This window comes from Lichenostomus cassidix, chromosome 4A (genome assembly GCF_008360975.1).
Source record: "Lichenostomus cassidix isolate B80296 chromosome 4A, HeHo_3.0, whole genome shotgun sequence".
Classification (NCBI taxonomy): domain Eukaryota; kingdom Metazoa; phylum Chordata; class Aves; order Passeriformes; family Meliphagidae; genus Lichenostomus; species Lichenostomus cassidix.
The window spans coordinates 11702830-11714868 of NC_139485.1; the positions used below are offsets into that span (position 1 = coordinate 11702830).

The following is a 12039-nucleotide window of genomic DNA, read 5'->3' on the forward strand; positions in this document are numbered from 1 at the left end:
TTCTGGCAGTCAGTGTCTGCAAACCTGGTGTTTTGGCCCAGAGGGAGAACTACCAACATTGTCAGAGGTGAGACCTTGGTCAGTGTTTCACTGTCCCTCCTGGAGCCATGACTTCACATAGAAGTACTGATCAGGCCTGGGGAAAGAATTGCTTTTTCACTTCACAGCAGCACAGCAGTGAACACAAGGGCCACCCAGACAGGGACCATCAGATATGGGGTCAGAGAGCTCTTGTCCCATTGAACAGACCCTCTGTGCTGGAAGAGGTCAGTTTTGGAGCAGTTCAGTGAGTGTGACAGAGGCATTTTGGAGGGAAGAGGGATGCCCTTTCCACCTCCAGCATGCAGAAAACTTATCCAAAGCATTTATTTTATGAGAGATGTTTGTGTCCAGCAGATAGCACTGCCAAGACTGAGGTTATCCTCCATGACATTGTTTGTTCAAATTATTGGCTGTAAGCATTTTACAACTTACTAAAAGTAGTAAAGAAAACAAGCACATAAGTGATTTTGAAAACAAGCTGTGCCTGCTGCTATTAAAGGCAGGGAGTGCACACACCCCCTGGCACTGCTGCCTGTCCTTGGGGCATGCCTGCTCTGGCTGAAGGCAGCAGGACTTGGTCAAAACTCCATTCCTGAGTGCTGCACAGCTCCCAGCCATGCCTCAGACACAGATAAACCACCAGGCTCCAGGGCTTGCCAACAACAGGCACAGAGCCTAAATGGCCATGGCAGCATCAGTGGCAAAGCACAGCATATCAGCAACTGAGATCTGCTCAGCTGGATCACCATGGGAACCCTAGATCAGCTTTCATCATTTATCATCACAGGTAATTTTCTCCTGCTCTCTTCTCCCAGACCAGGTGCTGTGGTGAGCAGCAGAAGTCAAGACACTGATGGTCACAGCTTGTGGGAGAGAGCTCCCTCCTGTCTAACTTCTGCTTTATTAGTATTTATATACTTGTATATAGCCTGGCATGTGGGAGAATGCATCATATTTCTTTTTAGGGTCTCAAAGTGATATTTAGGAAGAGTTAAGACTCTGTGGCAAGTTTTATAGAATTACAGAATACCCAAAGGATCTCTTTCCAGAGATCTTTTAAAGATAAAAATCTTCCTTCCTCTGCTCTTTTGAACTAGAATCACTGCAAACAGCTTTCCCACTTTTTAAGTGTTTTTAGCAGAAATTTCTCTTATGTTCCAAAAATACTGAGATACACACGAAAGAGAGTTCACCACCTAGATAAAGCTTTGGGTGAGTCAGAATATTCCTTACACTTGGGTATTCCACCTTATTTAATCTTGGGTATTCTACCTTATTTAATCAATCTTTCAACCAAAAAAGCTATTAAGTGTTTCTGCTCATTCCATATTTGCCCAACAGGAAGTTTAAAGAAAGCAAATCTTGATCTTTTAACTTACTAGACCATCAAGACCATATCAAAGTAAATGTTTTGACTGCTGCCTCGATCTTTTAAGAGAGCTCAGCTCCTTAAAATCTAGAGAATTAGGCAAGGCTCTTGACATCAGCTACAAACAATTTCTGAAGGGGATGTGCTGGGCTATAAATCCCAGATGTCAGATAAATCAGTGGCTGAAAGAAAGACAAAAACACAGCCATGGTCATGCAGTGGGTGGAATACATTTTAGCAGAAGACCTGCAGTGGTTCAGCTTTTCCATTAAAGCCGGATGGATGAACCACCCCAGCCAAAACACATGATGAGCTCCAGAAAACCCTCCGAGCAGATGGAGTGAGACAATCAAAATCCCTGCACGTGGAGCACAGTGAGCTGAGCCTGGAAAAGGGAACCCAAGAGCAGGATGCTAATACTTGGATGGACCATAGAGGGAAAGTGTTTGTTAAAAAGGTAGCTAGAGAAAAAACTTACGTGCCAGTTCTTCTCAAGGATCCTGTCCTTACCTTGTCTCTGCAGCACTTGACGTGGCAATGACTGCAGCAGAGATGCTCAGGAAGGTGGAGCTGGAAAGCCAACACTGAGCACTCCTTGCACAGGAGCCCTGGGCACTGCAGCACACACAGGATATTCCTGTGGCCACTCTCTTGGACCAACACTCAGCCCCCAACCAAGGTTTAGTTCTCCACAGTGCTGAGAGTTGGCACACATTGCTTCCACCCCAAGGGCAGCTGCAACCAGAGCTGCCATCAGTAAGTTCAGGCAGCCACAGCCAAGATCCTGGCTAGGCAGCTGGCACCTCACCTCCATGCTTTGTGGAATCTTTACAGGGAGCAACTGGAATAGCCAAAACTCTGACAAAGTGTAAAAATCTGGTCACTTTGATACTTTATGGGTTTCCTTGGCCCTATAGGCTCTAAAGCAAGGAAACGTTCTGCAGCTGTGTGGTCTTGTTCTACCACAGTGTTTTAGTCTAGTTAAGCAACATCTGGCAGCAAGAGCTGCATGCTTTCCGTCTCTGAAAATTTCCAATATGAAATCAAGGAGAGTTAGAGAGAGCACTGGGCTTAAGTAACAGCTAGAACATGGCAACACTGCTGGAATTACAACCAGAATTACAACCAGAAATAAAGCCTGTGTAGAATAAAACATTAAACCAGAAATAAACCCTGGTAGAATAAAAGGGACACCAGAGCAAGAGATCCATCTTCTTCAGCCTGAGCTACAAACTTCAGCTAAAGGCAAGACCATTCCCAAGCACCCAGAGCAGCTCACTCTGTCCTGCATAGAGACCAGCAGAACTCCTTCAGAGGGTTGCACTGACAAAGTTGTGCAGTGGTGGCTATTCCCAGCTGTGCTGCAGCAGGAGTCAAGAGAATCCATGGACATCCCAGCAGCAGGACACCCCTCCAAGGTGATGTCCTCAAAGGAGCAGCCCCAGCTGAGCCAGGAGTACAGAAAACAAAGATTCACCCACCAAACCCTTTGGCCTGACCCCAGACATGGTCAGCTGGACGGGATGAGCAGTGCACGTTTCCACCTTCCTCTGGGGCTCCCAGGACTGACCAGCCCCTGGGCATGGTGCCATCACTGCTGCTCTTGGTGAAAACCAGCTTTTGGCCCCCAGTAACACTGCACCAGAGCCTGTCTAACTAAATAAATGATGTTGTTTACAGCTGGAAGATGGTCTCCATTACACAACATGATCGTCCTGGCCAAGCTTCGAGGGAGAAGCTGTTCTTCAGGGGATTGTTGCTTGAAAAAATGAAGAAAAAAACATAACTAGCTGAAGCCAACACAGCAATTTAACAACACAGGAAACCTAATCTGCTTCTGCTGAGAAAACAACAGAACTGTAAATTTGTCCAGTTCACACTTACTGTTGGGCATACTATTATTTGTGGGTTTAGCCACTGTCTGGACAGAGCTGGCAGAGCAGGTGAGGGAAAGAAAACCCAATCAGTAAAACCTGAAAAAAAGAAAAAAAGGTGAGACAGACCAAGAAATTAAAAGCAAGGAAATGTACTGGAAGGCAGGGAGCTGACAAAAGATGCTTCAAGCACATAAAAAACATGAGAACTCGGTCAGAGAGAAGTGGAAAACAAAAATTAAGAACAAGAGCAGCAACTGTGTCACTGGCTGCCCTAATGACCCAAAAGCTGCAAGCCCTGGGTCTAGTTCTCCTGGCATCATAAGCAGAGTGATCAGTCTGGAGATTGCTGATCCCTGGCTGTTGGGTGCATCAATCAGCCCCCCAGCTGCACCTTCCCTTGGCACTGTGGATACAGGATAAAAACCAGGGCAGGGACAAGGACACGGGTTTTTAAGGACCCAAGCACTGCTCCAGCTGTTCAGTGACATCTTTAGTCCTGCTGGAGACAGGCAGTGCCCTGGAAAGAGCAGACTTGGGACGCTCCATGTTTTGACCACCACTCATAGATGGCTCAGAGCTCATCCCAAGATGCTCTGCCAGGACACAGCACTCCCCTGTGCTTTCCCAGCTGTCAGGGAATGTGAGGTTTGCACAGCTCCTGGCAGCCTCCCATTTTACTGCAGAGGAGTCACAGCCATCACCAGGGCTGTGCTCAGGGCTTGGTCACAGCTCCATTTCCCTGAGCCTGAGCCCAGGGCATCTGCCAGCCATGCCGAGAGCCCTCACCTCACACTGGGATGGCAGAGCTACCCTCAGCTGCCTTTGCCGAAGCTCTAGCTGGAAAAAAGCACAAAAATTCCTCCCAGGACAGTTTTTTTGAGCAAACTGCCAAGCAGACTCTGAGAACGGTGATAACCCATGAGCAGGAGCCTCTCCCAAAGAGCTGCCAAGGGAAGTCTGTTACCTGTTGCTGTTTGCAGAGGGCACGAGGTGGGAAAAACCACTATCAGAGCATGATGCTGGGCTGAGAAATCTCCCTGCCTCTCAGGGCGGCACTTAATCAGCTTCTGTGTGCCTAAACACTTAATCCTCACCGGGCTGCAGCAGGAAGAACCAGCTGATTTATTTTCACTGTGCACAGTCCGACTGACCCTGACATGCCCGCGGTTCACCTGCCCAAAAGGTACCTGCTCTTTTTCTTGCCTCCTTCTCTACTGTCCATCAGGAATTAGATGCAGTGGCTGATCATGTACTTTCTTGTTACATTTATATTTACTTGTGCAGCAAAGGCTGGGCTGAGTCTGAATGCCTCCGATTCATGCCCAAGTATGTGCAAATGTACACCTGAAGAGACCATCCTCTGCAACAGAGCTGGACTGAAAGCCCTCCCTGCAGAAATAGCAGCATCCACCATCTCTCTAAACCTCTCCAACAATTATTTGCGGATTCTCAACACCAACACCTTCAGAAACCTGACTTTCCTTCACAGCCTCTGGCTAGATGGGAACAATCTGACTTTCGTGACCCCGGGAACTTTCCACGCTCTCAGCAGGCTGCAGGAGCTGCACCTCAGCAGGAACTCACGCCTCACCTACCTGCATGCAAACACTTTCAGAGGACTATTAAACCTCATCAGCCTGGATTTGTCCCACTGCAATATCTTCGAAATCCACCCACTGCTATTTTCACACTTGCCCTCTTTAGAAAGGCTTGATTTAGCCTCCAATAACATGCGGTATGTGCCACAAGCCTTTAGGAACCTCTCCAGCCTCACGAAGCTGTCCCTGGAGGGCAATCACATAGAAGCCATCGGCAGAGATTCCCTGAGGGACCTGGAAGCCCTGTATGATCTGAATCTCAGGAAGAATCGGATATGGATCATTCAAAACGGAGCTTTCGCAAAGCTGCTCAGGTTGGGCATGTTAAATTTAGGACACAACTTCATCACTGATTTGCCTAATCAGCTTTTCGATGGGTTGATCCAGCTCAAGACCATGCACCTTGAAGCCAACAGGATCACCGCTGTGGACTGCACCTTCAGACACCTGCTCAACTTGAGAAACTTGTACTTGAACAACAACCAGATCTCCTCAATCTCAGACTCTGCTTTTTTGTACTTAAACAAGCTGCACTTCCTTCACCTGAGCAAAAACAACCTCAGCTCCCTGCCCATGAGGGTGTTCTCCGAGCTGACCAAACTCAAGTACGTGTTCCTGTCCCACAACCCCTGGCGCTGCGACTGCAGCCTGCTCTGGTTCTGGCGCTGGACAGCCACACGCCGGGCGGTCATCCAGGGGCTGGACTGCGCCTTCCTGAGCCCTCCCAACACCACAGCACCCACTGACCCCCACCCTGGGGACCTGGGGGACTGCACAGTGCCACTGGAGCTGGCCAGTGAAGACAAGTGCAGGGTGGCTGGTACCAGTGTGGCTCCAGGGCCCCCTGCTCTGCCCAGCCAGCTCGTCCTGCTGGCACTTGTGTGCCACATGTGGTACAATGCCAGGGGATGGGGCACCTCTGTGGCCACGTTCTGATGGTGTTTCACTCATAAACTGGAGGCTACTTGTTTATTTCCTTGTTATTTATTTATGAGCAATGGTTTTCATGACAGGTGGATTTTATATGGAAATAAAGGGATTTTATTATATAGGGATAAGTGGTTTCACTCATGAGTAATGGCTCAAATTTAACACCAAAAATTCAATGCAAATGCTCACATTGGAAAGTTCAGGGCTGGGGCTTGTGCTGATGATGTGGGGCTGGGAAATATGTTCCGCTCTGTCCTCCCCACTTCCCAGCTGACCAGAGCCAGGTGTGACCTCCCAGGGAAGGGCTGCCTTCCTGTGCCCAGCCCCTACTGGGCATATTGTGAGTATTGCTGAAATGGGAATAAATTCCACGTGCTCCAGCACATCTGGAGTCCTTAGAAAAGGCCCAGTCCATCAGCATCTCTGTGAGCACGTGGCACCTTCCCACAGCAGGCACACAGGGAGCTCTGCTGTTACAGCATAAGACAGTGTTGGAGGAGCAGGCAAAAATGCCACCAAGTAAAACATTTTATCACCCAGCTGCTCCTCACAGTGCTGAACCTCAGCTAATGTGGCTCTGCATTTACCCCTGCAGAGAAGTAGCTTGTCTCAGGCATGGTCTGTAAGTTGTGTCCCCCTGCATGCTGTCATGGAGCACCACTGTCCCAGCACCACTCCACTGCCATACCCCCAATCTGCCTTCCTCCAGCTGCTGGGAGACACAGATCAGCCTTCTCCGTCCTCCCAAATGGAATTTTCCACTTCTGCAGGTATATTAAAAACTCTTGTCCAGTGTTTACTCAGTGCTCACAGAAGGATGCAATAGAACATGTGGCAGACACACCACATTTCTTCCTGTCCTTAGAGGAATTACCCCAAGCTGATAAGAGGTAAGAGAGAAATAACTACTTCTTTTAGGGCTGAAAACACAAACCAGCACATTTTGACACGGGAAACCTGCCATGGAGTGCAGAGTAGGACCAACTTTTGCTGTTGCACCAGTGAAGGGACAAAGTGGGGCTGCACAACAAAACCACACACACTGCATTCTCATTGCAATATTTGTGATCAGGTTTGTGCAAAGTATTTAACGGTCAATACAATAAATTTTTGCTTACATTTTTTTGTGCTGTTTCACACCCTCGCTTTCCTCAGCTTCGCATACTTTGAGAAGTAGTGGAAAAAACCTCCAGTTGGTTTCTTGCTTTTGCATTCCTCTCTGTAAAACTGCAATAGAAAAAGGCAGAAGCAAAAAAGCGAGCAAAGTCCACCTCAGCAATTTTTTAAGTCCTCAAAAGATTCAATTTTTCCCACTGAATAATATAAATTGGTGAAAAATTTATAAGGACCAGAACCTTGCCTCCTCTGAATGCTTAGAGAAAATATTCCTTCCACTTTGACACCACCACCTCATTAAACAGTAACAGGAGCACAACTAAATTGCTTCTTCTGTGCTACGATAAAACAGTGATAGAAATATTTAACAAGTTATACACAGTATGCTCAGGGAGAACATGTGTCTACATTTTTAATCCACAAAAAATTAAACTTGCAACGAATACAAGAAAAAGGCCAGAAAACACAGGCCCTGAGGAGGCTGTGTGGGCTTGAAAAGACATTTGAAGGAAGACCTTAAGATTAAGGACAACATGCACCCACAAGGGCAGCAGCAAGTTCAACTGTTTAAAGAAAGATTTCAATATGAACAAAGTTAACACTGCTAGAAAACTTGGAAACAAAAAGTATGTAATTGAGAAAACAAAACCAAGTATAAATACTAACAAATAATTTAATATGAAAGAGCAAAAAGACTTGCAGGAAGAGGGAAATGTGCTAAAGTTTCCATCTCCTGTTGGAAACTTTTAGGTGTGCTTGGTGCTTCACAAAACAAACTATTTGAAAACCTGCCTGTTACAAGTCTTTACCGGAGAGAAAGCACTGGGTTTGTCCTGACTGCCCTGCACTGGACTTTCAGCATGAGAAATCCACTTTGCTTGGACCCCAAACTTTTCTTTCCCAAACACATCCAGCACAAGGAGGAGATGCTTTCCCATTCTGTAATTGTCAAAATACCCATTTCTGCCCCTTTAACCTGGTACCAGGAGGCAAAAGAGCCGAGATAGGACAGATGCACGTGGCCACTTCCAAAGTCCAAGAATTTTGAACTTAATTACACCACACGCCCAGCCAGTGCCATAAATCACCAGATCAGTTTCAGTGGGATGGCTGTGACTTTACTTACGGTATATCACTCCATCTTGAGTAAAAACATGCAATTTCCTGTGGGGAGCTTTGTTAACATACTTTTCTTCGAAAAAAATCATACTAGTGGAAAGTTTCCAGCTGAGGCTTCATGCAGGGAATCACTGGGCTGGTTTGCTGACACTCCACACTGGGAGCAGGCAGCACTCCCAGCCAGTGCCATCGCAGCCTCTGCCCTCACCCTGCAGCAGGCAGGGCTCCTGCTCATCTCCTCCCAGGGGCACCAGCCCCTCTTCAGCTCCCTGCCACATTCCTCCCTCCAACCTGCCCTTTTTACCTCTTGTGCACATAGGAAATTGAAGTCCCTTTCACTCAGCCCTCATATAAATGTTAACTTCTGAAGCCCATAAGGCACAACAATGCAGAAGCAGCTGCTGCTCCAACAAAGGTGTCCTGCCTTGGCTTTTAGTGGACCTTTCCCTGCTGTGCCCCAGCAGCACCAACCCCTCAACATGCTCCAAAGGACCAGTACCTAATATCAGATTTACATCAGGTCATTAAAGACAAGGAAAGGTGGTGTGTGGCACTGCAGCCCAGAAGCACCAGCTGCAGCTGAAGACAGGCTGCCATGCTGGGTCAGTGCAAATAAGGAGAGAAGCATGTATTTAAATGTTTTTATTTCAACTAATGCTTTGCCACCATATTACATCACTTTGAATAGCTTGGAATAGCAATATGATCTCAAAATATAGCAAACAGCTTGCCAAAGCAAGATAATATTAAATCCTATGGATACAGCATCTTCCTTCTTTGGCGACAATGCTTCCATTTATCTGTAAAAATAATTTTATGTTCCAGCACATTTGCTGTTCACTTTATTGAACCCTGCTGTTTATACCATTTGACTCTTCCCCATACAAAACCTCTCCACAATGTAGTACGGTTTTGTATCTAACAGCATTTTAAATAAAAAAGTTATAGTTTTCATGCAGATTTTTGTAAAAATTATTTTCTAGGTGCACAGAACTGAACCAAGATGCATACAAAAATGCATTCACTTCCATTCTCAGGTGTAACCGTGCCATCAGCATCAGTATCATATGTTACTGCAAGAGGTCCAAGGATGGTGGTATTATCATATGCAGTATGACCTTAAAAAAAAAAACAAACCCAAAAAAAAACCCAAAAAAACCCTTTTTATAAGCAGCAAGAGAAAAAACTGCCATGCTTTATTTGTAAAGTAATCAAAATAGTTAGATGTACAAAAAAGCACCATGTACAAAGAATACCAGAGGAAGGACATCTTCCTAATTACACATTTCTCATTTAGCATTGCGAGCTGGCCTGCAGGTCCCAACTTGTACTGTAGCTTTATTTGCAAAATTAAGGATGTGGTCAAACCTAGAATATGCTTGGACTGTATGACAGAAATTAAAGTGGACTGCAGATAGAAATTAGATTTGTTTCCATTACAACTCATACCAACCACCTTATAGCCCTCAGGGTTAAAAAACCACACATCAAGTATCTGAGAAATAATGGAGTGAAAACAGCTCCAGAGCAATATTGCAAGATGCAGGTCTGCTATGAATGCATTTCTGTGAGCTCTTGATAAGTTAAACTTTCCTTTGGGAAAAGAGCACGACTGTTGGTTAAAACTCCTCTCCCTGAGAATTTTGATAAATTTGTCTTGCAAAGCAAAACAAAGTCCTTTGAACTTCAACAGTTCCAAGGCCAACAGCATTTCAACGTTGTCACAGCCGATCTGCTACTCATGCACCCAGGGTGGCAGGTTGGGTTTCTGTTGCATTTTGGTTTTTTTTCTTTACGTGGATCATCTCTTTTATACTCGCTTCATTCCTCTGCCCATCAAGCAGGCAAACACGGTCATGACCATCTTCGGCTTCACCTCCACAAGATCTTCTGGAAGAGCATAAACTCTGGCACCAATTCTTCTTGCCATGGACACAGCATACCTATTCACCACGGAAAGATGAGGTGGTCAGCACTGAGACTGCTACCAGTAAATGACAAGTCAAATCCTGGCCCATCCAACACAATTGCACATATTATTTATTAAGATTCAAGACGTGGAACAGTTTAATCACACCACATCCTTTTGTTTTACAATTTTTTCTCATCTTTTGCTGTTTTCCTTTTCCACAGTAAAGTGTTTTTAACGTGCAAATTGACCTTTGAATGTCAAGTCCACTTTACCGACAGTTAAAAAAGAATCTTAATTAATATTTGTTGGGTTAATAGCATATATAATGAAGGATTAATCATGTAACTTTTACATTTCCTCTTCTGTTTGCTCCTTATGAATAACAAAGCGAGACTATTAACTGCCAGAAACTTTGCTGTCATTCTGCCACTGCAGAACAGTCACAGAACACACATTTCAAAGGCATGTTTTAATAGGCATACTTTAAACTTGACAATCTATGATGATTCAACAAGACATAAGACATATAAGGGCTCAATTTCAAAACTCTGAGCCACCAGCTGAACATTTCAAATGCCTGAACAAAAAGGTGAGAAATGGAGTATCACTGCTAAGAACTGCTGGAGCTGCTCTGTATTTCTCTCAAGAAATCAGAGTTCAGCCAACTGCTCCCTCCAGTGTCACAGCCAAGGACAGCAACTGGATTTCAGTAAGTGCTGCCTGTGTAAAAAGTACTGTGCTAAAAGAGACTGAAAACCACAGCAATAAACTGTGGTCAAAACACCTGCAGCTTGAGGCCATTGCATTGAATTGCACCCTTTAAATGCAAAACAGCTTTTGAGATAGTAAACTTACTTAGCGTTATTTTGCTTGTCATCTTCTGATAGGTGACCAGTCTTTACAAGGTCATAGTTGATACAACCAGGCTGTATGGCATCAATTAAATCCACAACTGCCAAGCTCGTGCTGATAGTCTTGTCCTAGAGAATGCAGGGACAGAGAAGGAAAGGTGAGTGTCCAGTCCTTAGAGCATAATTCTCACCTCAATTCAGCTGCTCTGCAATGTGCAACCAAAAAAAGTTTTAAATGAGCCTTTTTAAAGCCGGGACTGTTTCCAGGTGGACCAGAGGGAAAACCAAGCTGCTGCCTCACCTTTGGTAAAAATACACTACTATTACCCTAATTTACTGCAAGTACTTTTGAGGAAGTAATTGATGTGCAGGCAGCAAGTCTGCCCTGCCAACCACAGAGCCAAAGGGACAACACTCACCTCCAAATACATACCAGCTCCAGCCCCCTTGCTTGCTAGCATCTCAGCTCCTACCTCTGCCCCAGATCCTGACCCCCCTCCCCTCCTCTGACACTGTTCCCTGCTGTGGGCAGTCCTAATCAGTCTCCTGTCTTGTAGCTTGAAGCCACTCTGTTCCCAGCACAGACTGAACACCATCCTGTGTAAACTCCTTTCTAAGATGCCCCTGCTATTCCTCAAGCCAAGGAAATACATTTTGGGCTCTCCTCTCCTTTTGTATGCAAGAAGGGAACCTGCACCTTGAAGTTCTGGATGGAGGTGGACTTGCCAGCTTCTTTCAGGGTCTGGTTTACCCAGCTGACTATGATGTCATCGTTGGCCTTCTGACCATCACCCAGGTCCTCAAGGACATTCAGCGTGTACCTGAGAACCAGCAGAGAGAACCAGATTAGGCACAGAGCCAGGACAAAGTCATGCAGCCAGGATGCAACATGAACCATGGCAGCTTCTTTACATAGTCCCAGCTCTGGGTTTGGGATATTTTCAGTTCCTTTAGCAAAAAGGAAGAGTCATCTATCTCATCTGAAGTGTGATTTCTGTTAAAGCATTTAGTCTTTCTGGCATTTCATGTCCTTGAATATGAGCTCACAAAATTGCCTGGGCTCAGGACACTTGTTAAACGGTTTGGCCATTGAGCATTTGCTCCACAGGGGTAACACATTACCTAAAAGGTGTGGATTAACTCAGGAGGTGGCATTCAGACCTCTAATGCCAAATTAGGGGCTACCATGCAGCTTTTTTCCAGATATGTATTTGCACAATCTAAT

At 45.6% G+C, this 12039-nt stretch overlaps 2 protein-coding genes across 5 annotated transcripts in view; one reads left to right on the plus strand and one right to left on the minus strand.

Annotated features, from left to right (window-relative positions):
- The first annotated feature begins 3859 nt into the window (after positions 1 to 3859).
- LOC146437478 (uncharacterized) lies at positions 3860 to 5978 on the plus strand. Its single transcript, XM_085060534.1, has one exon. The coding sequence runs from the start codon at positions 4521 to 4523 to the stop codon at positions 5820 to 5822; it is 1302 nt and encodes a 433-aa protein (XP_084916660.1). The 5' UTR covers positions 3860 to 4520; the 3' UTR covers positions 5823 to 5978.
- A 2700-nt stretch (positions 5979 to 8678) lies between these two features.
- PLS3 (plastin 3) overlaps positions 8679 to 12039 on the minus strand; it is a 48979-nt gene continuing 45618 nt past the window's right edge. For all 4 annotated transcript variants that reach the window (XM_085060535.1, XM_085060538.1, XM_085060536.1 and 1 more), the window contains exons 14-16: positions 11512 to 11635; positions 10819 to 10943; positions 8679 to 9994 (exon numbers count right to left, since the gene is read on the minus strand). In XM_085060535.1, the coding sequence (XP_084916661.1) occupies positions 9862 to 9994; positions 10819 to 10943; positions 11512 to 11635 (382 nt within the window). In that variant the 3' untranslated portion in view covers positions 8679 to 9861. The remainder of the gene's footprint in view (positions 9995 to 10818; positions 10944 to 11511; positions 11636 to 12039) is intronic.